The 25,332-nt window shown below is 48.7% G+C and overlaps 1 protein-coding gene across 7 annotated transcripts; it reads left to right on the top strand.

The window, feature by feature from the left end:
* Positions 1–248: 248 nt before the first annotated feature.
* Positions 249–24,783, top strand: LOC105488688 (tripartite motif containing 3). Of its 7 annotated transcripts, none has more exons than XM_011752989.2 (12): positions 249–401; positions 8,390–8,557; positions 15,123–15,354; positions 15,576–15,727; positions 15,934–16,114; positions 16,386–17,118; positions 17,240–17,343; positions 21,990–22,157; positions 22,369–22,537; positions 22,792–22,862; positions 23,942–24,082; positions 24,208–24,783. In XM_011752989.2, exons 2-12 carry the CDS (start codon positions 8,427–8,429, stop codon positions 24,358–24,360), a joined length of 2,235 nt encoding a protein of 744 aa, XP_011751291.1. In that variant the 5' UTR covers positions 249–401; positions 8,390–8,426; the 3' UTR covers positions 24,361–24,783. The 7 variants fall into 7 exon arrangements, with proteins under 7 accessions (XP_011751291.1, XP_011751297.1, XP_011751295.1 ...); XM_011752990.3 differs by having other exon boundaries at positions 268–427; XM_011752988.3 differs by lacking the exon at positions 249–401 and adding an exon at positions 1,069–1,107.
* Positions 24,784–25,332: the final 549 nt, after the last annotated feature.

Here is a 25,332-nt window from a genome sequence, read left to right on the forward strand (position 1 = left end):
CGGAGCCGGAGGCAGCTGGCGGAGATCCGGGATCCGAGATCCGGGATCCGGCTCGCCGGCTCCCCGGCTCTCCAGCAGCACCAAGGAGGCAAAGTGCCCAGGAGGTTGGGGCGTTGGGGAGGGGCGTGCCGATGCAGTAGGGGTGGGCGGGGCCTCCGTGGCGGGGGGCGGGGCGTGGGTGGGTCTTCCCTGCTGGAGTCGCCCCCTCCCCCGGCCGGTCCGCAGCCCCGCCCCGGCCCCTCCCTCCGGCCTGTGCTGCTAGTCCGGCGGCGGCGCCGGCGCGGGGACAGGCTGAGGCGCGGGCAGGGCCGGGCGGACGGGCGCTGGCAGCAGTAGCAGCGCCGCGGGCCCCTCAGAGTGGGCGCAGTCCAGGCTTTGCCCTCGCATCCTGCTCCAACGCGGTGAGTGCGACGGGCGGGCCCCAAAGGTGCGTTTGTATTCCTGTCAGCCCGGGTCTGGGTCCGAGCGTCTGTGGGTGGGGGCACGGATGATTTTCAAAAGCTGTGCTTCTCTCTGCCCACGTGAGGCGTGTCCATGTCCGTGAGAGCAGCAGGGGGATTCTTCGGGCTGTGGCTGCTCACGTGAGGTCCCTGTTTTGAGGCGGGGAGGCGCGGGTGGATGGGTGATGGTTCCTTGGAGGAGCGCGGGGTTTGGGAGCTTGTGTGTGTTGGCGGAGGGTGCTGAACGCTGCGGCCGAGGGTGGTGGTGGTGGTGGGTGCTGAGTGGGACTCTGGAATATTGTGGCCCAGCTTGTCTGAAGGGCTCTTTTCTCCCTGGTGCAGACACCTCCACCCCTTGCTCCCCCACCCCCACTCTACCCCCCCCCCGCCCCTTCCATCCTCTGGCACCCACAGGCCCACCAGTCAGGATGGAGGACACCCTTTCCTCCCCATGCACTGCTCTGTGGACAGGAAGCCTCATGTGGAGGCTGTTTTTTTGTGGGAAAGGACCCCTCTGGTTCTCCTGTAGCCTGAGCCCTGCCTGGAGGACCCCAGACCCCTCCCTGGTTCTGACCTCCTCCCTTCTGGAATTGGCTTCAGATCCTGGGCTGCAAACCTGCAGGGACAGATGGTTGCAGGTTGGAGGGGCAGGCTGCACCCCAGGGAGGTCAGTTCGACTGAGGGCAGGCCCTGGGTTTGTTCTTGGTGTGGGGGTTATCTGATGTGGACAACAGAAACTCAGGACTGGCCCTAGCAGGAAGATCACATCTGGGAGGTCAGAGCAGGTGCAGAAAATACCACAGGTCTCTCCTGGCCAGTCTGTCTAGCCCACTGGTGCCCATTCATCCCCTAAGCAGGGGATGATTTGCTGCAGAATTGGAATCAGAGCTGCAGGCCTGACAGGAGCCCTGCTTCTTTGGGCTTGTATGCCTCCAGTGACAGAGCACTTGCTACCTTCTGCTGTGGAAAAGCTTCCTTATATAAGCAGAGGTCTCTCTTCTTGGGACTTTATTCACTGTCTTGTTACTGCCATTACTTTTGCATCTCTCTCTCTGATGAAAGGGAACTGCAGAGATGTAAACAGGGCTCTCCTGTAACCAACATATACTGAGTACTTCCTGCATGCCAAGTACTGCCACAGCCACTTAGGAGACAATGGCATTCTTGCTGAGAGAACTTGAGCAAAAAGTCCATAGTTGAGATAGTATAGCCCAGGTTCAGAAAAAGCAGAAAAACCCTATGGTTAGAATAGAGAGCATTCATAGAGTGTCACAGGTGACTTAAAACTCAGCAAACATTTATTTACCAGGGGGCAGGGTGGGGAGTGTGGTGGGGGAGTGTGGAGGGGAGGGAACTAAGACCATCCTCTAACACATTTAGCCTAACAGTGAAAACTAGAAGTCAAATCATCGAGGTAGTACAAGATGAGATTTAATCATGGGCTCATGGTATGATCTGTAGAGACTCTTGGCTTGAGAGGGAACCTTGGGAGTCTCAGATTTTGAGAAAACACCCTTCTTCTCCCAATTTACAAGTAAGGGAATGGGGTCAGAACTTGCCTAGAGTTTCACCTTGTGTTAGTGGTGTTAGCTACAGTGTCAAGACTAGATCCTAGATCTCCTCACTTTTTAAACCTAGCCACGTTTTCAGAGGCAGAATTGAGGATGTAGTCATAGCTTGTATCTGAAAGGTGAAAGAAAAGGCATAATTGATAAGACTGCCAGGGTTCTGGCTTGTGAGGGTAGGTGAGTGGCGGTGTCTTTTATTTATTTATTTAGATTTATTTATTTTTATGCTTTTAGGATGTAAAAGCATCATGTATAACCTCGCCTTTTTGAGATTTGCAGTCTGTCCATTTGGTCCATATTTCTTAGTTTCTCTTGTTTCTGTTTCTTTACTCATTGTTTTCCCAATGTACATATCCACGTCCTATTTGTCCCTCAAGACAGCTCAAATACCCCTTCCTCTGGAAGCGTTCTTTATTCTATACCACCCTCAGAGTTAGATACTTCCTCCAGTTTGCTGCTGTAGCAATTTGAACATGTCAATATCATGGTACTTATCACATTGTAGTTACGTGTTTCCATTTCTGTTTCTCACATTAGTCTAAAGACTTGTGAAAGACAGGGAGTGTGTCTGATTCAGCTTTGTGTCTCCATTTCTCAGCTGAAGGACCTGGCCCACAATGTGCCCAGAGAAGTCTGATTGAATGGTTCATTCACTTTACTCAGTCTGGCAGTGTTGGGGGAGATGGCCATTGCTTTGCTTCCCTGCCAATCTTATTTAAAGGATTCATTGGCTTTAAGGACTTTGCCTCATCCAAGGCTTCATTTGTTTCGGAGAAAGCCCAAAGACTGTAACCTGCAGTCATTTGTCATTTTTTTGAGGTCTCAAATGATCAGATAAACCTGGAAGCTAGTGAGTAGACGTGAGTTATTTTAGCAAGCAAGTGAGCCTAGCTGGCCTCTCACATCCATTTTCAACAATGCCTTGGTTACCTCCATTCACAGCTGTGTAATTCATGTATACTGGGAATCCTGTGAGATTGTAGGAAGAAGTTCTGGGGGAAATTAATGCTGTTTGAGAATTTGGAGAAACTGAAAAGCCTTGAAACACATGCTTTGCAGATGTCCAGGATCTAGTGGAGTCAGCACTGGCTGTCTTCATTTGTTCACAATCAGCTTCTTGCTTGACTCCCTGGATCTGGCTTCCTGTCCTCCATCCCCTGAAAACCACACGCTCTGAGGTTAATGAGAGCCTCTTTGGGGCTTAAATAATGGGACCTCTGCAGCATTTCATTCCCTTGTTCATGAAGTTCTCTTCTCCCTTGGCATTCATGACATCTCTGTTTCCTGATTCTCTTGCTTCTCTGGCTGTGCCTTCTCAATCTTCTTTGCAGACTCTGCTTCCTGGGCCTATCTCTTAAATATTGAGGTTCCTTGGGGCTTGGTGATAGGCCCTCCTTTCTCACTTTACCCTCGCTGGGTAATGTCATCCACTTCCATGGCTTCAGGAACCATCTCTACACCAACATCCAAATTCATGTCTCCAAGCCAGACGTCTCTCTTAGGCTTCAGCGAATCTTGCCAACTGCCAACTGGACCTCTCCACTTGAATTACATCCCATAGGCACCTCAGATTCATCACATTAAACACTGAACTCTAGCTGGGTGCTGTGGCTCATGCCTGCAATCCCCACACTTTGGCAGGCCAAGGCAGGAGGATTAGTTGAGCCCAGGAGTTTGAGGCTGCAGTGAGCTATGATCATAACACCACATTCCAGCCTGGACAACAGAGTAAGACCCTGTCTCTTAAAAACAAAAATGAAAAAACCTTAAAAGATAAACACTGAACTTATCATCCTCTCATCCAAACTGCTGTTCTTTGAGAGTTTCCAAAGAATCGTCTGTTAATTCCTTCTTCTCCCCTAACTCTTCATATGTATACTCAGCCACCAAGTTCTGTTGCTATCCCCCTGCAAAATTCATTTATCTTGGCCTCCCTTTGCTATTCTCCTAATCAAGGCAGTTTCTTAATTTTCCATCATTGCCCTTTAAACTATTTTCCACACAGCAGCCAAAAATATACTGTTGTCACTCTATACATAATAGCCCTCACCACTACCAAGGTTTTCCTTTGCTTTTTGGATAAATCCTTCATTCCCTAGCAGGTAAGGGTAAAGTCTCAACTCCTTAATAAGCCCAACAAAGCATTGCATCATGTGTCTTTTGCCTACCTCTCCATCTTGTTTCTTAGCCCTCCCATCACAGTGTCTGTCCTTTCTTTAGGAGAAAGTAACTTTCTTTAGGAGTTACTAAAGTTACTTTCTTTAGGAGAAAGGTTGGCTTCCAACCTCTGGACCCATCCCTGCTCCAGATCTAGGTTAGGTAACCTTTGTACTCCTGGAACAATTGGTGCTTCCTCATTATGGTCTTCACCACTTTGCATTGCAGTAACCTATTTATTAGATTGTGGAATCCATGAAGGCTGAGCTGTGACTATTTGTCTTTGTGTCCCCAGGCCTAGCAGCAGTGTCAAGTGAATGCTGAATGAGGGAATGAGGTGCCTTGAGAACTAAGCCATAAAGGATGGTGGGACTAACCAATGCAGGGATAGCAGAAGGCAGATAGAAGATAGAGGAAGGAGAGTGAAGTCCAGCTCTGAGACCAAGGCCTTATAAGTGTCTGCTGTGATAAACAGTCCGCTTGAACCACCACCTATAGGATCTTGGGGGCAAATCTCTAGAGCACAGTGGGATGGAAGAGCTAGGACCCCACGGGAGGAAGAGAATCTCAGATTCAGGCAGGGGTATGGCCTCAGCGGCTGCATGCCCAGTAAGTCTGGGAGGCGAACTGAAGCAGGAAGGGGAGGAGGTGGGGAGGAGCTATTAGTCCTTGGAGGTAGCCCAATCCCCGCCCCTGTGTGACAGTCTGGGAGAGCCCCTAGGCTTGGAGAGAGGTGGAGCCTGGCATCCAGCTACCCCAGCAGGACCCAGCAGACCACTCCCACTCTTCCTCCCAGCCTTTCCCTTCACCAGACAGAAGCTTCAGCTTGCCTCCCGCCTCCTGGTCCTTCTGCCAACCTTCAATCTGTCCTCCCTCCTGCTATGTTTTCCTGGTATTAAGTCTTCAGACTCCAGAACCCATTACAACTGTAGAGAGAACATCAGGATGCCAGTGCCCACATCAGGAGAGGGTACTTTCAGGCATGCCCTTCCCACTCTACCCAGGCCCACTCTTACACAAACAAAAGGCACAGCAACTCAGCCCTTCTATCCCTCCCCAAATCTAGACTCCCTCCTGCATTCATTCATTCATTCATTCATTCATTCACAGTCTTCAGAAAAAGGCTCATAATGCATCTAACAGCATAGACAATGGTGACCTGGTCCTAGTCACTGCCTATTTTGGAGTAATTCAGCTATTGTTCTGCCACCCTTCATGACCAAATCCCTGCCATCCATTGTCTCATCTGCTGTGTTAACTTCATCTCCCATTTACTCTTCAGTCACTCTGATGTGGCTTCTGCCCCTGCCACTCCACCACAGCCAAATCTAGTGGACACTCTTCAGTCTGTTTCTTATTTCACCCCTTCTTTTTCTTGTACTGTTCTGTTGATTTCTTTGGTTTCACACTCTCTTGGTTTTCCTACCATTTCTCAGGATCTCTTTCTCAGTCACTTTTGCTAGCTCCCCTCCCTCGTGCCAGGCCCTTTTCTTATCATGTCTGCCCTCTGTCCCTAGGTGGTCTCATGTGTTTTCATTGCTGTAAGTGCCATTTATATGCCAGTGATCCCAAATCAGTAACCAGCCCAGACTTTTGACCTCCTGTATTCTGTTTCTCACTTGACAGCTTTACCTGGACATCACAGAGACATGTCGTACTTACCATACATAGAACAGAATGCCCCAAATCAGCTCCACCTCAGCTCTCACTGTCTCCATTCATGGCCCATCATTTGCTAAAATGATAAAGCTAGGAGTCATAATTGACATCCCTCTCACACCCAGTTCATCTTGATGTCCTTTTGATTTCTCTTTTATTTATTTTATTTTTATAGAGATGGAGTCTCATTATGTTGCCCAGACTGATCTCCAACTCCTGAGCTCAAGTGAACCTTCTTCCTCATCCTCTCAAAGTGCTGGGATTACAGATGTGAGCCATCTTGCCTGGCCAATGAATATTTCTCAAATCAGTCCAGCTTTTTGCTTGTAGCTCAGATGATACCCTGCATTATCTTACCCAAAGAACTTTGGTAGCTTCCTAACTGGTTTCTCTGATTCCACTCTTGTTTCTCTTTGTCTTCAATTCTCACAGCTGCCAGAGTAGCTTTCTAATTTATTTTCACTGATTTATAAACCACATCATCCCCCCCTCCAACTTAGGATAAAATCACTTTTTTTTGAGACAGAATCTCACTTTGTCTCATCCCAGGCTAGAGTGCAGTGGCACGATTATGGCTCACTGCAGCCTCCACCTCCTGGGCTCAAGCAATCCTCCCAGCTCAGCCTCCCAAGTAGCTGGGACTACAGGTGTGTACCACCATGCCCAGATAATTTTTAAATTTTTTGTAGATATTGGTCTCATTATGTTACCCAGGCTGGTCTCCAATTCCTGGGCTCAACCATCTTCCTGCCTTGGCCTCTGAAAGTACTAGTATTACAGGCATGAGCCACTGCACCCAGCCAAAATCACATTCTTAATGGCGGTTATAAGGTCCTTCATGATCTCATCTCCACCTATCTTCCCAAACTCACCTCTTGCTTTTATTGACTTGGCTCCAATGAAAGAAGCTTTTTATTTATAGGACCCTGTCCTAGGCATTGGGTATGCAGTGATGAGCCTAGAATGATTTCCCTTCCTGATTCCCTGTTGTTTCTCACCCTCACCCATTCCATTTTTCTCCCATCCACCCAGAATTCTGCTTAAAAGTTACCTCCTTGGAGAGCCTTCCCTGGTGACCCAATCAAAAGTGTTCTTTCTCACAGCATCCATTTTTTCTTTATATCACTTCCCTGCCACCATTGTTTACTTTTAGAATATCTGCCACCACCTCCCCACCACAGGGACAGTGACCATATCTCTTTTATCATTCCATTCCTAACACCTGTGCAAAGTAGGCAGTAAATATTTATTGAATTCCTGAAATCAGTTCAATAAGTATAGGTCAATCTTTATGTCAGACTCTGTGCTAAGTGCTAAGAATGAAAACATAAAATAAAATGTAAATACATAAATAAAATGCCTGCCCTCAAGAACACTGCATGGAGTGGAGAAAGCAGAGAAGTAACAAGAAAATCACAGCATAGCTTTTAAGAGTTAGGATGGAGTAAATACAGGGTGCTGAGGGACACAGAGGTAGAGCACCCACGCCAGACTCTGGGTAGTCATGGAAGGTCTTCTAAAGGAGGTGACATTTATATGGGGACCTGAAAGATGCGTAGGTGTCACATCAGCCAGGAAAAGGGGCCAGGAGGAGGATCTCAGGACAGAGAGAACGAATGGGTGATCTCCCAGAAGCAAAAGAGAACAAGGAGTTTTCCAGGAACTGGGAAAACAAACAAACAAACAAAAAAAAACAAAACAAAAAACCAGCAAGAATGATTGATCATAGACTCATGAGACATGAGGTTGTAGAAAAGGTATGGGGCAAAGTTAAGCCTCATTGGCCAATTTAAGGACTTTGGACAATGGAGAACCATTGAAGGAATTTAAACAGAGTAGTGACAAGATCAAATCTGTGTTTTAAAAACATTCTGGCTGCGAGGAAGATAGATGGAAAGGTGTCAGTGAGGAGACAAGAACACCAGTTAAGAGGCTTTGCTGTATTCCAGGAGAGAAATGATGGTCGCCTGAATTGGAAGGGGGGAGTAGCTGTGGGATTGGAGAGAATGGTTTAAGATATTCAGGAAGCAATCCTGAACTTGATACTAACTGGGTGTGAAAAAGAGTGCAGTTTCAGGTAGTTGTACTAAGAGGTGGGTCAGGGGATAAATGGAAGAGCTACAGGTAATCAAAGGGAGACACTCCATTCAGGTCTCTTGGAGGAGGATTTGGGGGAGGCAGAGGAGATGAAGGGTAAGTATGTCAGTGAAAATGGACATCTGTGTACCATGCACTCAATATACACTATGTCACACTTTCAAATTATTATTCTTGTAATTACAAATTAAGACACTGAGGCTCAGATAAGTTATATGAATTGTCCAAGCTCACACAGCTGGTGAGAGACTGAGCCAGGTTTGAAACCCAGTCTAATCCTACATCTGTGCTCTTAAACAGAACACCAGGCTCAGGGGTCACATCACCCTGATCCTTCCAGTCACTGCCCTGTCTTGCCCCTAGCAGGGAAGAGGTGGGGGCAAGTTCTCTGCAGGGGATTTGAGTGGCGGGGATTGGGTGGGGAGAAGAAGTGCTGGACTCCCTGGTGCTGACCATCTCTCTGTACAGAGGCTGGTGTGAGTGGCAGGAGCCAACTGTGGGCGCCATGGCAAAGAGGGAGGACAGCCCTGGCCCAGAGGTCCAGCCGATGGACAAGCAGTTCCTGGTATGCAGCATCTGCCTGGATCGGTACCAGTGCCCCAAGGTTCTTCCTTGCCTGCACACCTTCTGTGAGAGGTGAGGGGATGTGTGTACTGGGGAGGGATGAGGATCCTGTGGGCTCTCCTGAGGGAGCATGTGTAAACCTGTAGTAGGTGAGGGCAACATGCTTACTTGGGAGGAGAGCAGGTGAACCCCAACCTGCAGGAAATGAGGTTTTGGGGGCAAGAACCTGTGAGAGAACCATAAGCTTGTAATACTGGGCCATGGTTCCTGTCCAGAATAGGGCCTTCTCTGCCCTTTCCCAAACCTCAAGGCGGCTTTTGACACCACCTGATAAATCAAACAGTGTTGAGACTCAACCAACTTTGGCATCAGCAATTTATGACTAGTAGGAGGATATTTGAAGCTAGGTCTGTCCTTCCCTGCTTGTCCTCATTGTTGTCCTCAGGTACTGAGTGAATGGCAACCCATCCCGGCCTCTAGGCTTCTATCAATCATTTATTCATTTAACAAATATTCATTTATTGAACAACTATGTGCCAGACCCTGTCCTAGGCATTGGGTATGCAGTGATGAGCAAAAACAGATATGATCCTTACTCTTTTTAAAAACGGATACACAATAGTTTACATATTTACGGGGAACATGTGATATATTGTTACAAGCATAGAATGGGTATCAATCAAGTAGAGTGTTTAAGGTACCCAACACTTATAATGCTTACTCTTAAAGAGCTAACAGTCTAGTGAAAGAGAAAGATAGTCATCAAATAATCATATAGCCAGATTATAGATAAATAGAACTTTTAGTAAGTGCTGCAAATAAAGTGCTGAGCTATGAGAGATTGTCATATGGAATCTGTTATGGTTTGGAGAATCAGGGAAGGTTTCCCTGAGGAGCAATTCAGAGAATGAATAGGAGTTAAGTAGGTAAAGGGAGTTGGAAGAGCATTCTGCGCAGAAGGAAGACCATTGGAAAAACCCATGTGACATGAGAAAATATGTCAGGTAAGAGGCCTGGAGGAAGCCTGGTGGGGCTAGAGCAGAGTGAGTGTGACTGAGAGTAGCATGGGATGAAGCTGGAGAGGTAGGTAGAGGCCAGACCACCTAGGGCTTTGTAGACCTGTTAGGGAATTTCGCCTTTACGCTGAGAGCCACATGAAGCCTTTGCAGGGTTTTATATGTGATCGCATCTGTATTTTGACAGTATTCTCTCGGTCCCTCATCTCTCATTGTTCTTTCTTGGATGGCCTGGTCCCTGGGTCTTCTCACCATTGCCTCTATCCACACTTTTCCTCTGTCTTCTGCCCCAACTGAAACCTGGCTCTGCACCAGGGATACTGCTTCCCTGCCAGCCCTGCTCTTTGAGATTCCAGCTCCACTGCCCACTCTCCTTTATCAACTGGAAATGGCCTCAGTTTTCTTGTCCATTCAAGTTCTTCGGTCAACCTGGGGATAACCACCCTCTTGTGCCTGTTGGTTCTTAACTATTTCTTCAGGGTTGTCCCCCATTCCACCTCACTTAACACTCCCTCCCAACCATGCCCTGAATCTTTTCATCCAGAATCTTATCTGTAGTCATAAACTCCAACGTTCCACTCCTGGCTCCCATTACCCCACTCCCATTACACCACTTTTGATACAATATAAATGTCTAGCCCCTTTGACTGCTCCCTCTTTTCCCAGTCACCAACTGCATGCTGGCCTCTCGTTCTTTCCTGCCCATCCTGGACCCTGTGGCTGACTGACTGGCTCCCCTGCAGTTCTTTCACATCTTTATCCTTTGCAGAGCCCATGCAATAGAAGCTCAATGTTGGATCAGAGCCGAAATTGGATGTCTCTGCACTTTCTCCTGTGCCCAGATCACTGAGCACTCCTGGAGAAAATCAGTGGCTGAGAAATTTTAATAACAATAGCTACCACGTATTGATTGCTTACCGTTTGCCAGAGACTGGCTAAGTGATTTATACATACTGATTTCCTTAATCCCTGCAACAGATACTTTATTAACTTCATTTTATTATTTTATTTTAATTTTGTTTGTTTGTTTGATTTTTGTGTTTTTTTTGAGACATAGTCTCTCTCTGTCACCCACGCTGGAGTACAGTGGTGCCATCTTGGCTCACTGCAACCTGTGCCTCCCGGTTTCAAGTGATTCTCCTGCCTCAGCCTCTCAAGTAGCTGGGATTACAGGCACATGCCACCATGCCTGGCTAATTTTTGTATTTTTAGTAGAGACAGGGTTTCACCATGTTGGCCAGTCTGGTCTTGAACTCCTGACCTTGCGATCCGCCCACCTCAGCCTCCCAAAGTTCTGGGATTACAGGCCCACCGCGCCCAGCTTGTTTTAATTTTTTAGTTTAATTTTAGTTTTTTAGAGATGAGGGTCTTGCTGTATTGCCCAAGGTGGACTTGAACTCCTGGGCTGAAGTGATCCTCCTGCCTCAGCCTCCTGAGTAGCTGGGATTACAGGTGCAGGCCACCACACCCAGGTATCCCCATATTAGAGAGGAGGAAACTAAGGTTCAAAGTCAGTAGGTAATTAAGAAATATCTCTGGCCAGGCGCAGTTGCTCATGCCTGTAATCCCAGCACTTTGGGAGGCCAAGGTGGGAGGTTCACTTGAGCCCAGGAGTTCCAGAGTAGCCTGGGAAACAACATAGTGAGATGTGGTCTCTACAAAAGAATTTAAAAATTAGCTGGGTGCGGTGGCATGCACCTGTAGTCCTAGCTACTCGGGAGGCTGAGGTGGGAGGATCATTTGAGCCTGGGAGGTGGAGGCTGCAGTGAGCTGTGATCACATCACTGCACTCTAGCCTGGGTGACAGAGAGAAGCTCTATCTCAAATTAAATAAATAAACAAATAAAAAAATAAAAGAAATATTTCCAAGGCTACACAGCAAGTAAATGGCTGAGGTCTGATTCCAGTTTTCACTGCAGAGCTCTCACTGTATCCCTTGGTCTCTGCTCTCAGAGTATGTTCTAGTGGGCAGTCACTGACAGTAAGCAATCAAGAAAACGAGAGCTGCAGCTTGTATTAATGTTTTGCAGGATATAAACAGAGAGAAGTAGGGGTGTTTGGGGCAAGAACTATTCTATATAGTCATCAAGGAAGGCTTCTCTGAGGAGATGACATTTGACCTGAGTTCTGAGGATAAGAAGGAGACAGATTTTTCCAGGCAATAGAAAAATCTGTGCAAAGTTCTTGAGGAAGAAGTAGACAGGACATGTTCAGATACCAGAAAAGAAACCAGTGTGGCCAAGTGAGGAGGAAAGTGGGATGAGGTGAAATTGGAGAGAATAAGGGCAGTTTAAGGGGGAGCTTGTAGGTTTTCGGAAAGTGTTTGGATTTTATTCTAGGTGCAATGGGAAACCATTGGAGTTAAAAAACATATATATATATATACACACACATACACACACACACACACACACACATATATACATACCCCCATACAGGGAAATAATCTGATGTAAAAAGTTCACCCTAGCTATTATGGAGAGAATGGATTATAAAGGAGCAAGAGTGGAAACGGAGACCAGTTAGGAAGCTATCGTGAGCCAGGTACACTTGACAAATAGGAAAGGGATATTGCTGAATTAGAAGGTATTTTGCATGGGGAAACACTAGATTCAGTGAGCTGGGAAGAAAGCTGCTGAAGAATAGAGTGGAATTGTTGAAATGCAGTGATAGTTGATGAGAAATGGGTGTTAGTGGGAGCATGGGAAGGGGGAAAAGATCATTGGGGATGAGAAGGTCAAGGAATTAAGAAATCACAACATGGTGAAACCCCATCTCTACTAAAAATACAAAAATTAGCCAGGCATGATGGCATGTGCCTATAATCCCAGCTACTTGGGAGGCTGAGGTAAGAGAATGGCTTGAACCCGGGAGGTAGAGGTTGCAGTGAGCCAAGATTGTGCTACTGCACTCCCACCTGGGTGACAGAGCAGGACTCCATCTCAAAACAAAACAAAACAAAACAAAACAAAAAAACACCAAAAAAAACAAAAAACCAAAAAAAATTAAATACGTGAACACTTGTGAAGCACTTAGAATCATGCCTGGCACATAGTGTTTGTCAGATTTTAATTAAGATCCTAAGTTATAGGAAACATTAAGGCATGAGATTGAGGATATGGGAGAGTTTGCACAATGCAGATCTTCACTCCACAAATTTGAGGTCCCCAAATACAGCTGCCTTCAGTTCTCATATCTGTTTCTAGTAAGTGTCCTCTGCCCTCCCATCAGTGACTAATCTGAGCCATCATCAGGCCCCTGAATCCTCCATCGTTCACTCTCCTGTGTCCCCTGTACCCCTCTACATCCTCCTCTCCTTTCCTCCTCCCCTCCATTCAGAGACTGACATCCAGTCCTCCTCTTCAGGCCAATCTGAGGCACTCCCCAATCCTCTGCACTCCCCAATCCTCAATATCTTGTCCTCTCAGTTTTCTAGTCTCTTCCCCTTCTCTCCTGACTCTTCCATTCATAAGCAAGCTCAAAACTCCCATGCCAAACAGATAAAAACCCTTTGTCACCTTGTCCCTTTCTAGCACCATCCAACCCCTCAACCTCCTTCTCATTCGAACTTTCAAGCTCCCCTTCACTTAACTTCCAGCAGTCAAGCTTTCCTTCTTCTGCCACTCCCTCCCTGTTTTCCCTACAGACAAAGAACCCTCGCATTTGCCAAATTCAGTAGACATTTTCCTGTCCTTACCTTACCCAACTCCTCAGCTGCTTTTGACACTGATGACTACTCATTCCCTCCTGGAAATGTACCACTCACTTTTCTGCTCTAACACTGCTGCTCCTCCTGCCTCTCGGCCTGGTCTTTGTTGTCCTCATTCAGTTTTTGCTGAGTGCTCTGTCCCTCTCTCTTATCACCATCTATGCTTTCTTGGCTGATCCCATCCTCTCCCAGTGCTACCAAAGCCATCTAAATGTTGATGGCATGCCCATCTCTTGTCTCTAATCTTCATTCTCCTAACTGTCTACTGGTAACCTCAACCTGGATGTTTATTGTTACAGTAAATTCAACCAGGACAAGGCTGAACTTTCCTACAGCTACTCCTCTTTCTATGTTTCTCATCTTAGTGAATGTCACCACTATCCACTCAGTTATCTAAGCTAGGAAGCTGGAAGTCAATGAAGACTCATCACCTCCCTTTTCCCCATATCTAATCAGAAAACACCTCCCACCTTCCCTCCTTCTTAAACACTTCTCAGATTTGTTTCCACCTCATAGTCTACATTACTACTGCCTAAATCCAGGTCTTCCTCACTTCCTGCCTAGATTATTATAAGAGTATACTGGTTAAACACATACTTTGCATTTGAAGACAGGCTTCAGCACCCACTGCTGTTGTTACCTTGGGCCACTTGCCCTTCCTCCTGCTAACAGAAACACAAATCAGAGAGCATGGCACCTGGCACATATGCACTTAATAAATGGTAACTAGCTGATGCCACTGCCCTCGCCGCCCTCCCCCCTGCCCCCCTCCACCCCATCTGCTGTCTCATTCCCTTTAAATTCACTCTCCACACAGAGGTGGTGAAGAGGAGCTTGGTAAAATGTATACCTGGCTATACCACTCTCTGGCAGCTTCCTATTGCTGGTGGGATAACTTCTAAGCTCCTTGATTTCTCTCACCATTCCTTGCCTTGGACTTTGTCTCTAGCCAGCCACATCAAACTGCTCACAGTTCCCTATTCATACTATGCTGCTTCTTGCTGCCTTCTGTATCTGGACTACCCTTCCCCCTCTGCCTGCACCTTTCTTTGGTCAGGCTAACAACTATTTATCCTTGAAGATTTAGTTTACATCAACTTCTCTGAAGACTTTCCTGGACACCCTCTCCACCTACCTGAGCCAGATGCATTTCCTTATCACTGTATCTGTCATTCCTTATATTAACAATAAGTAATACAAGTAGCCTACCATATATAGTGCTATTGTGAATCAGGCATTTTACATTTAATTCTCTTCAAATATAAATATGTACTTTACATGTAATCCTCTAACACTCCGTGAAGCCTGTATTTCTCCATCTTACAAAGGAAGAGTCCTTCACTTGCCAAAGTTATGTAACTTGTCAGGGGTCACACAGTATAACAGGTGACCGACGGGGTGTTGCCCTGGGCAGCCTAGCTCCAGGACCCATTCCCTTAGTCATCATGCTATTTACTTCTGTACTATTCCTGTGACCTTTTTCTCTGTAGATGGGAAGTATTTTAAGGGTAGGCAATGTGCTTTATCTTTTTGTCCCCAGAGCTTGGCATAAATTTGGCAAGAGTAGATAGTAAATGTTTAATGAGTTAAAGAAGTTGGGCAGGGGGTGCCTAGTTGCACATTCCTATGAGAAGCATTTGTGAACACCTGTGAAAGGTGAGCCTGTGTGCACACTGTGAGGAATGTGGATAGTCTGCTCTTCTGAGAGGGGTCAGGGATGTGTTCCTCAGTTGTAAGAGGCAAGGCCATTATACCTGCTAGCAGATGAGATGTGTCAAGCAGAGAGGTTTTAAAATGAAGTATAATGGCACACCTGTGAGGGAAGGGGTCGGCACCCATGGGAAGTATAAGGAAGGGTGCACTTATGCTACCCCATTCACTCTGGTCTTCGACTCTCCTTCTTCCTGGACAGGTGTCTCCAAAACTATATCCCTGCCCAGAGCCTGACACTATCCTGTCCAGTATGCCGGCAGACGTCCATCCTCCCAGAGCAGGGTGTCTCGGCACTGCAGAACAACTTCTTCATCAGTAGCCTCATGGAGGCAATGCAGCAGGCATCTGATGGGGCCCACGACCCGGAGGACCCCCACCCCCTCAGTGCAGTGGCTGGCCGCCCTCTCTCCTGCCCCAACCATGAAGGCAAGGTGGGCCCAAGCGAGGCCCAGTGAGGCCGGGACTTGGGGTGGGAGGAGAGGAGAGGCATTGGGGGGTGCCGAGTGGCTGGGTGAAAGGGTACTGCTCTGGATGAGTGGTCCAGGTAGGGGGTGCACTTAGAAAGTAAGGGGCAGGGAGGGCAGGTGGGGAGGGGAGGGGACAAAGAAGTGTGATGTCTAGCCATTACCCAACTGGAGTCCTTGTACCACAGACGATGGAGTTTTACTGTGAGGCCTGTGAGACGGCCATGTGTGGTGAGTGCCGTGCTGGGGAGCATCGTGAGCATGGCACAGTGCTGCTGAGGGATGTGGTGGAGCAGCACAAGGCAGCCCTGCAGCGCCAGCTTGAGGCTGTGCGTGGCCGGTAGGCACTGGGCAGGGTCCTGGGCTGGTGGGGCCACAGGGATGGTGTGGGAGGGGAATAAAGGGTCTGGGAAGGGCAGACATAGAAGTCTCAGGGAGGTCACAGGAAGGAGATCTCCACGAGGGCAGCAATAGGGTCCCCAGGGAGAAGGGAAACTTCTGCAAAGCCACCCTCAGCAACTCTGGCATGAGATGTTCCCCCTCCAGATTGCCACAGCTGTCTGCAGCAATTGCCTTAGTTGGGGGCATCAGCCAGCAGCTGCAGGAGCGCAAGGCAGAGGCCCTGGCCCAGATCGGTGCAGCCTTCGAAGACCTGGAGCAAGCACTGCAGCAGCGCAAGCAGGCTCTGGTCAGAGATCTGGAGACCATTTGTGGGGCCAAACAGAAGGTGTGTCTTGTGTTCACCCTTTTCTACCATCGTCCTTTGTGATGGTTTTATTGCCTCCATTGTTCCTCTGTCTTCCACACCAGCTCCCCATTCCTCAGCCTAGATATTCTGCCTCCTCACATGCCCTCAGTAGGTGCTATGGGCATCTGTGTCCTCTGTCCACAGGCACCCTCTTGTATTTCTTTTATGCCACAGTGCTACAACTTCAGTAATCACAGAGACTCCCACTGTGCCAGTCTGCTCACCCACTCCTCCCTCTACCCCTCCTCAGGTGTTGCAAACCCAGCTGGACACTCTGCGCCAGGGTCAGGAACACATCGGCAGTAGCTGCAGCTTCGCAGAGCAGGCACTGCGCCTGGGCTCGGCCCCGGAGGTGTTGCTGGTGCGCAAGCACATGAGAGAGCGGCTGGCGGCATTGGCGGCACAGGCCTTCCCGGAGCGGCCACACGAGAATGCACAGCTGGAACTGGTCCTTGAGGTGGACGGGCTGCGGCGATCCGTGCTCAATCTGGGCGCACTGCTCACCACGAGCGCCACTGCACACGAGACGGTGGCCACCGGAGAGGGCCTGCGCCAGGCGCTAGTGGGCCAGCCTGCCTCGCTCACTGTCACTACCAAAGACAAGGACGGGCGGTTGGTGCGCACAGGCAGCGCTGAGCTGCGCGCAGAGATCACCGGTCCGGACGGCACGCGCCTTCCGGTGCCAGTGGTGGACCACAAGAATGGCACATATGAGCTAGTGTACACAGCGCGCACGGAAGGCGAGCTGCTCCTCTCAGTGCTGCTCTACGGGCAGCCAGTGCGCGGCAGCCCCTTCCGCGTGCGTGCCCTGCGTCCTGGGGACCTGCCACCTTCCCCCGACGATGTGAAGCGCCGTGTCAAGTCCCCTGGCGGCCCCGGCAGCCATGTGCGCCAGAAGGCAGTGCGTAGGCCTAGTTCCATGTACAGCACAGGCGGCAAACGAAAGGACAACCCAATTGAGGATGAGCTCGTCTTCCGTGTTGGTACAGACAGCCCAGGGCAGAGCCAGATGGGCCAGGCTCAGGTAGTGGGTGGGGAGGGAAGGGAGGTTCAAAATGACGTCTGAGTGAATTCTTTTGTTTTCACTCCCATCCCTTCCCACAGGCAGTCGTGGAAGGGAGAAAGGTGAATTCACCAATTTACAAGGTGTGTCCGCAGCCAGCAGCGGCCGCATCGTGGTAGCAGACAGCAACAACCAGTGTATTCAGGTAAGCACCTTTACCGCTCGACTCCACCACCAAAATAAGGGTTTTCAAGCTACAGCCTCCTGAAAAGATAGAATGTACAGGTCACCTCCTGGAAAGATGGAAACCTGCGGATAGTACCGTTCCTTAACAGCGGTGAATCAAAGGATCACCCCTTATGCACCCACCGGCCACCCCATTCCCATAGGCCATAACTGTAACCAGCACCTTCAGTCAGAAACCAGAGTTTACTATGCTTGTAGCCTCACCTTTGTAGGCCATGGCTTAGGCCAGGTCAGCTCCTGGACTGCAAAGATCTGGCTCATTCCTCCTTCCCTTCTGCCTCTCCTTGAGCCTCTTACTTTCTCCCTTTTTCTCCTGGTGGCCAGGATGCAGGCCTGCCCTCCCTTGCTGTCTTCCAACATGCTTACCTGACTCCTGAATGTATGTAGTCTGTCTGGAGTCTCTGCAGTTATCAGGTTGGCTAGACAGTCACATGGGGGTATCTTGGCCAAAGCGGGTATCTTTCAGTGGCTAGAAGTTGTAGCATAACCTCACAGGTGTTCCTCCCACTGCCTCTCCCATAACCTCATACAGCTGATTATAGCATACATCACACCGAATGGACATGGTTTCTGCTGCACTGTGAGCTCCTTTTCAAAGCCAAGAAATGTGACTTTTTCTCTCTCTGTTTCTTCTAGTAAAAACTCAGAGCCTAGTACAGTGGGTACCAGGGTAGTTGACACAGCAGAGCAGTTAAAAGCTCAGGTTCTGAAACCAGACACCTGAGCTTGAAATCTAGCTGTGTCACATACTAACAAGTCACATGACCTCTTTGAGCTTCAGTTAACTCATGTGTAAAATTAGGAAAAGTATATCTGATAGGGTTGTGGGGAGTGTTAAATGATGTACTGTACTTGACATCTAGTGAAACTTCTGATGTTAGCTATTGTTAAAAAGATCATCATCCAGGTGGAGGCTGTAAACAAAGGCAAGCAGGTGGGAAAGAGCTGGAGGAGGTGGTTCAGGGAACTGGAAGGAGCCCAGCAGGCTTAGAGGTAGATTACTATTAGAAGCCGGGGGTAGCTGAGGTCAGATTGTAAATGGTTTTGGAGATGGAGTGTGGAATTTTTATTTTATCCTATAGGGGATTGTTTCTAACTACCATGCACTTTACTTCTTCGAAACATTTTACTGGGTAGCAAAACTTTTCGCTGAAGATCCTTACTTCTCAACACCTATACGTTTAAACTTTCTGACCCTGCTTGAGTACTCATATCACTGATCCAGCTGTACTAAGGTCCTTTCCCTCAGTGATGGCTACTCCCTGACCCCTGCTTTTCACCTAACAGTCTAAAAGTGCCAGGGACTCTTCTGTGGCCATATTCCCAGTTCTGTCCAGTCTGCCTTTACTCCTACCCTATTTCTAAGAGCAGAGGAATGGAGAGGCCCTGTGCAGCACAAAAGGCATTTGGGTCCAGCCTGAATAGTGAGGAGGGGATTGCAGGGGAGTAATGAGGTGGTGCTGAGTCCCTACTCAGTGACACCTTCCAGCTCCTTTCCAACTCCCTAGGCTGGGAATGCTTCCTGGCATAAAAGTTGAGATATGGGACCCCTTCTCTGTTGTGCACACACACAGGTGTGCTCCCTGCTCACATGCACAGATAAGTGCCACTTTGTCTGTCCTGGTGAGGGGGCTGAGCTTCCTCATTATTTTTTGTTTGTTTGTTTGTTTGAGACAGGGTCTCTGTTGCCCAGGCTAGAGTGCAGTGCTATGATTACAGCTCACTGTAGCCTTGACCTCCTGTGCTCAAGTGATCCTCCTACCTCAGCCTCCGAAGCAGCTGGGACTACAGGCGCATGCCACTATACCTGGCTAATTTATTTTATTTTATTTTTATTTTTAGTAGAGACAGGGTCTCACTATATTGTTTGGGCTGATCTGGAGCTCCTAGGCTCAAGCTATCCTCCTGCCTTGGTGTCTGAAAGTGCTGGGATTACAGGCATGAGCCACTGCACCTGGCCTCTCCATTGTTTCAGAGTGGGGAATCGAGAGGGAACACCTGGTATAGCTCCACTCTCTTCCAAACACCTGCTACTTCTATGGCAGTCCTCCTCTTGCTTCTACTTCCACCTGTCCTCTGTGTCGCCACTGCTAGGAGCCTGGCTCAGATTTCTAAGTTGAGTTTCTGCTTCTCTTACTCTGGAGTCCTTAGGGCTGGCATGGGCTGGGCTCCCTGATGAGGTCTGACCCCCGCCCCCCCTCCTCTCAGTACATGGGGATTGGGATCCTCACGACATGACCGTTTTCTCTTTTGGACCCTTCTATGTTGGAGGATGAGGCAGACCCCCTCATTAAGTGGAACCAGCATCAGCTGACAGAAGACAAAAAACATTTTGTGATTCTGAGTGAATGATTTGATTTGTATATATTATGTCTTTGTGTAATTGTGTAAGCTCCCAGTTTTATCAGCTCTTCTGTGAAAATTCCCTCATTCCCTTAGGCAGAATGTTAAATCACATTCTTCTCAGTTCCCTCAGACTTTTGCTGCTGTACTTTTCATACTTTACTGGAATCACTGGTTTGTTTTTGTTTTTGTCTGATTTTGTTTTGTTTTTTTTTGGTTTAAGTCTTTCTCCCCCACTAGACTGTGAGATCCCTGAAGTCAGGGATCTACTTTCAGATACCTTGGTATAGGAGAGAGATGTTAAGGACCAAACTAGGACACCAGCAGATTCTAGAGATATTAAGGAAGCAAGAATGGCAGATTTTGCTGAGTCGTCAAATATCAAGAATGGCAGGACTTTGTGGACTGGGTAGATGGTGTTGCGGTTCAGGAGCAGGCCCAGGTTTAAGTTGATGAATTCGCTTTTGCAGATGTTTGAGATAGCTATGCAACATTCAAGTGGAGATGTCCAGTTCAGGTCTGAGATTGAGCTGGGGAGTTCATTCATTGTTGAATGTCTACTATGTGCCAAATGCCATATCAGTGCTGCAAATGCAGCAGCAAACAAAACAGATGCAGTCCCTATGCCATGCGAGGCTTACATCCTTAGAAGGGGACACTGATATTTAACAGTTATTTAGCTGCAAAATGATAATTATTATGAAGAGAGCTGTAAAGCATATATCCTGGTGACCTAAGTTGATGTGTGCATATTGATTTGGTAGGGTGGAGGGTGGTCATTAAAGTCTTCTCTGAACAAGTGACCTGGAAATTCTAAGAATGGAAAGATGAGTAAGAGTTGGCCAGGTGTCAAGGGTGGGATAGAATTGGACTGGAAGAACAAGACATCCCCAAGCCTCATCAGTATTGGGCCAGAACCTGAGCTGCTCAAACTGGAGGGGCATTACCTCACTGCTGAACCTGTACCTTTTAGTCTCCCTCACTTCTATTTAGCTTGTGGAGCTCATGGTATCTCCCTTCTCATACTGATGAGTGCTGTCCTGCCACAGGGGACCACTGCAGAACCCAAGAGCTGTGCTGGTCAGCCAGAGAAGAGCTTAGTAGAAGACCCACATTAGAAGAAAGGGACGCATGTTGGTGGTACCAGTTTAAACAGCCCTGCAGGACTAAGAGATGGGGTTGGGCTGGGGCAGGGACGGGGAGACCAGTCCATTAAGGAAGGCACAGGTTTGAATCCAAGAGCAAGGCCAATGCCCAGAACTTGAGTTCTCCAAGGCAGCTCCTGGCTCTCGTTCATCTTGTGTCCCCAGAGCCTATAACAAAGCAAAGTGTATGAGACTTACGTAGTGAGTAATGTTTTGACTATGAAGGAAAAGCCAGAAAGCTTAGCTAAAGCGGGAAGGAGGATTAAAGGAGGTGCTTTTGGGACAGGGAGACCCGAGCATATTGGGCAGCTAAAGTGGAGAAAGTTAGAGAAGGGAGAGGTTGAAAGGTTCACTCTGTCTAGGAGGAAGATTTCCTTGTCAGCCTCATAGCCTGAATGAACTAATTCTTGTATACATTCTCCTCTCTCACCTACCCCATTCCAGTCTGCTACTAAGTCTCATGAGTCTACCTCCTACATGTGTCTTGAGTCCATCTGCTTCCCTCCAGCCAATTTCCTTGGTCCAAGCCATCATCATTTCTCAACTGGAATACTGCAACAGCCTCTGACTGGGCAGCTTGACTCCTCCCTACAGCCAGAATGTTCTTTCTTAAAAGCAAAATTGATCTTGTCACTGCTATGCCTGGAAATGTTTAGAGACTCCTCATTACACCCAGGATAAAACATAATTCCTTCTTTTGTTCACCTGGGTCCTCCCTGCAGTCTAGCCACACTGGACAGGTCCTCAAGTGGTGCCCATACTTGACTTTGTGCCTTTTACAATCTGCTCACTCTGCTCGAATGCCTTTCCTTTTCCTTTTCTGGCCAAATTTGGTTTATGTGGCATCCTTATTAGGCTATTTGTTGAGATATCTTCTTCTCTTGGAGCCTTTTATCACCATTCCCCTTCATCCCTTCATGTTCTCACAACCCCATTCACATCTCTGTTGCATTCCCCCAGACCTGCTGCCATGTTTGATTTTTGTCAGTGAGTGCTTGTTGAATGACTGAATAAATGGTGGTGGGGGGGTCTCCTCCCTCAAGATCCTGCTCCCTTCTGTCTGTGCCCACAGTGTCACCCCTCCTACCTGCTCCCTTCCCTTGCTCCTCTGCTCCAGGTTTTCTCCAATGAAGGCCAGTTCAAGTTCCGTTTTGGGGTCCGAGGACGCTCACCTGGGCAGCTGCAGCGCCCAACAGGTGTGGCAGTGGACACCAATGGAGACATTATTGTGGCAGACTATGACAACCGTTGGGTCAGCATCTTCTCCCCTGAGGGCAAGTTCAAGGTGAGAGGCCTGCTGTCACTTTACTTACCCTGGTGTCCAGCTGAACTGACCAGTCTAGTGCCTCTTGGTGGTCAGGGTCTGGACTGATCCAAACCTACCTCCTCCTCCTCGCTGTTCTTTCCCCAGCCCAAGGTTCTGCTTTGATGCTGGGTTAGGACTACTATCCTCACTAGTCAGAATAAAACCTGTTATGGATATTCTCTTCCTCCAGACCAAGATTGGAGCTGGCCGCCTCATGGGCCCCAAGGGAGTGGCCGTAGACCGGAATGGACATATCATTGTGGTCGACAACAAGTCTTGCTGCGTCTTTACCTTCCAGCCCAATGGCAAACTGGTTGGCCGTTTTGGGGGCCGTGGGGCCACTGACCGCCACTTTGCAGGTATGGGGGGACAGCTCCAAGATTTATGCTGATACCCCTGTTCCAGAGACCTCCACTAGATACTCCAGTTCTAAGGGCCCTCTCCTCTTATATCTTGGCTCTGGAGATCCCACTTCCCTATACTTTAGCCCTGTCATCTCAGTCCTAGAGACCGCACCCCTCTCCTAACACCCTAGCTTTATCTTCCCAGATACTCTTCCCCATCCCACTCGGTGTCCCAGCTTACTGCCCTGAAGACCACTTTGTATTTTCAGGGCCCCATTTTGTGGCTGTGAACAACAAGAATGAGATTGTAGTAACGGACTTCCATAACCATTCAGTGAAGGTCAGTGTCCTCCCTCCCTCCGTGACCACTGTCCCAACATCCTTTTCTCTTCCACAAGACTGCTATTTTACCTCCCCCTTTTCCCCTTGAGATCATTCACTCAAACAATACACATTTACACATTTATGGCATGGCTGCTTTGTCCCAGGCAGTATGCTAGAAGCTGGAGATACAGTGATGCACAAAGCAAATGTATTCTGTGTCTTCTTGAGTATAGTCTAGTAGGGAAGAGGAAAAGGTAACCAAAAAGTTACAATATGATGTAACAGATTCTGTGATAGGAAGGTACAGGGAACTGTGGGAAGGGATACTGAAATGTATGATTCAGGAAAGACTATCTGAGGAGGACCTCAAGCACAAGTGGGAATTAAATGGAAGGCAGAGGAGGACGAAAGTGTTTGAGACACAGGAAGAGCCAAGAATGGAGGTGGGAACCTTGATAGTGTGTTTGAGAAATCACAAGTAGTTCAGACTCAACTTGAGGAGCGGACCGTGAAAGCTGAGGGTGAGGCTTGTGTGCCCCCTTAAGGGGCTTGCTTTCCTCCCAAGAGCTATGGGGAGTCACAGTATTGCAGGCAGGGGAGTGATGCAGTCCTGGGTGTCTTAGATCACTCAGGCTGAGGCAAGACTGAGGCAGGAAGATCACTCTTTTGCAGTGATCCGGATGAGAAATGATGTGAGCCTGGACCATGAGAAAGACGTGACAGTGTATGCGTAGGGTGTAGATTTGAGAGGGGGATTTGAGATGGAATTAAGGGTTGTGTTAATTCACTGGCTTATCAAGCAGAGAGGAAATTGGAGTCAAGAGTGACTCATGGCCAGCTGGGTGGCACCAGTCATTGAGATAGAGAACTGAGAGAACTGATTTCCCAGAGAAAATGAGCTGTTAGATTTGATATTCCCAACAGACATCAGCAAAAGTTGTCCAGTAGGCAGTAGGGCACATGGATGTGAAGCCTATGAAGCAGATTTGGGCTTAGCTGTAGATCTGGGTGGGGGTCCTCAGCCCTGGGACTTCACCCTGTCCTCCTCCAAGGCCTGAGGCCAGGTCCCCAGTCCCTAGCCCCTTCCCCCGCCAGGTGTACAGTGCCGATGGAGAGTTCCTCTTCAAGTTTGGCTCCCATGGCGAAGGCAATGGGCAGTTCAACGCCCCCACAGGAGTAGCTGTGGACTCCAATGGAAACATCATTGTGGCTGACTGGGGCAACAGCCGCATCCAGGTGAGTAGGGCCTGGGAATGACATGAGGGGGAGGTTTCCTGCTGTGTCCCATATGCCCATTCCCCCAAAACAGACTCTCATCTGCCTGATCTTGCCTCTCCCTCCGTTCTCCACTCCTTCCCCAGGTATTCGACAGCTCTGGCTCCTTCCTGTCCTATATCAACACATCTGCAGAACCACTGTATGGTCCACAGGGCCTGGCACTGACCTCGGATGGCCACGTGGTGGTGGCTGATGCTGGCAACCACTGCTTTAAAGCCTATCGCTACCTCCAGTAGCTGCACAGAGGCCCTGCCTGGCTTGTGGAGGGACAGACATTGGGGTGATTGGACAAAAGAGGGTCTGGCTGGGAGGTGGGCCAGACCTGGCAGCACTGAATGTGGGCTGTGGGCGTGGGTGCGCCCGGTGCCCTCCCTCTCCTACCCCCAGCCCCACGGTTGCACTTTATTTATTCGGTTCTTGCTTTGGTGACTGGGTGAGCCGGGACTGTGGTCCCGGGGATGTGTGCAGAGCTTCACCCTACCTTTCTTACACACCTCCCCTCCCCTCTCAGTCTGCTCCCCATCCCCCAGCCTGGGGCCAGAACAGCCTCCTACTCCAGGACAGAAGTCCCTCTAGTTGTCTCCCTACCACCCTATACACACTGACAGAGACAGCAATACCCCACCCGCCCCCATATTAAATAAATGTCTTCACCAAGATGTTTTTGCTGGGTTCTTGTGGGGCAGGGCTGCAGTGAAGAGATGGGATGGTGGGACTAGCTCTGGACTAAAAGGTGGGCAAGCAGGCAGGCAAGGGACCCAGTTTCCCAAGCAGGTCCTGATGTTTTGAAACTTGCATAGAGAGGAGCAAGAAAGGGTGAACCCATGGGACCCTGAGCCACCTGCCATATCCCCATCCCCAGGCCCTACAGAAGTAGGCAAGTCCTTTGCCTGTCTGCCCTGGGACTGGGAGGAATTGTGGGGTTGTAGGGGGAGGGAATGACCTCTGCCCAGCACACAGCCAGTAAGTGCAGAGAGAACAGTTTCAGGGTATGAAAGCAACTTTGAAGTCCAAGTCTGGGCAAGGGAATTGAGGTTAGCCCAGGTGTAGCTATGTGTAGGAGACTCCATGGCTAATTTTAAAAGTCATCCCTGAATCCCTGGAGCCCTGATGTATCCGCTTTCTCACCTTTCCAAGATTGCTGCCCCTTCCCTGCAGTGGAATGAGGGTCCTCACATTCTCCCCTGAGCTCTAGTCTGCCAGGGTTT

Source organism: Macaca nemestrina, chromosome 12 (assembly GCF_043159975.1).
Source record: "Macaca nemestrina isolate mMacNem1 chromosome 12, mMacNem.hap1, whole genome shotgun sequence".
Classification (NCBI taxonomy): Eukaryota; Metazoa; Chordata; class Mammalia; order Primates; family Cercopithecidae; genus Macaca; species Macaca nemestrina.

Bases quoted from the DNA above. Each gene is read 5' to 3' on its own strand.
- LOC105488688 (XM_011752989.2), top strand. From the start codon at position 8,427: ATGGCAAAGAGGGAGGACAGCCCTGGCCCAGAGGTCCAGCCGATGGAC. The intron at 17,119-17,239 runs GTACAGACAGCC...CCCTTCCCACAG, and splicing joins TGAGCTCGTCTTCCGTGTTG to GCAGTCGTGGAAGGGAGAAA. The intron at 22,538-22,791 runs GTATGGGGGGAC...TTGTATTTTCAG, and splicing joins CACTGACCGCCACTTTGCAG to GGCCCCATTTTGTGGCTGTG.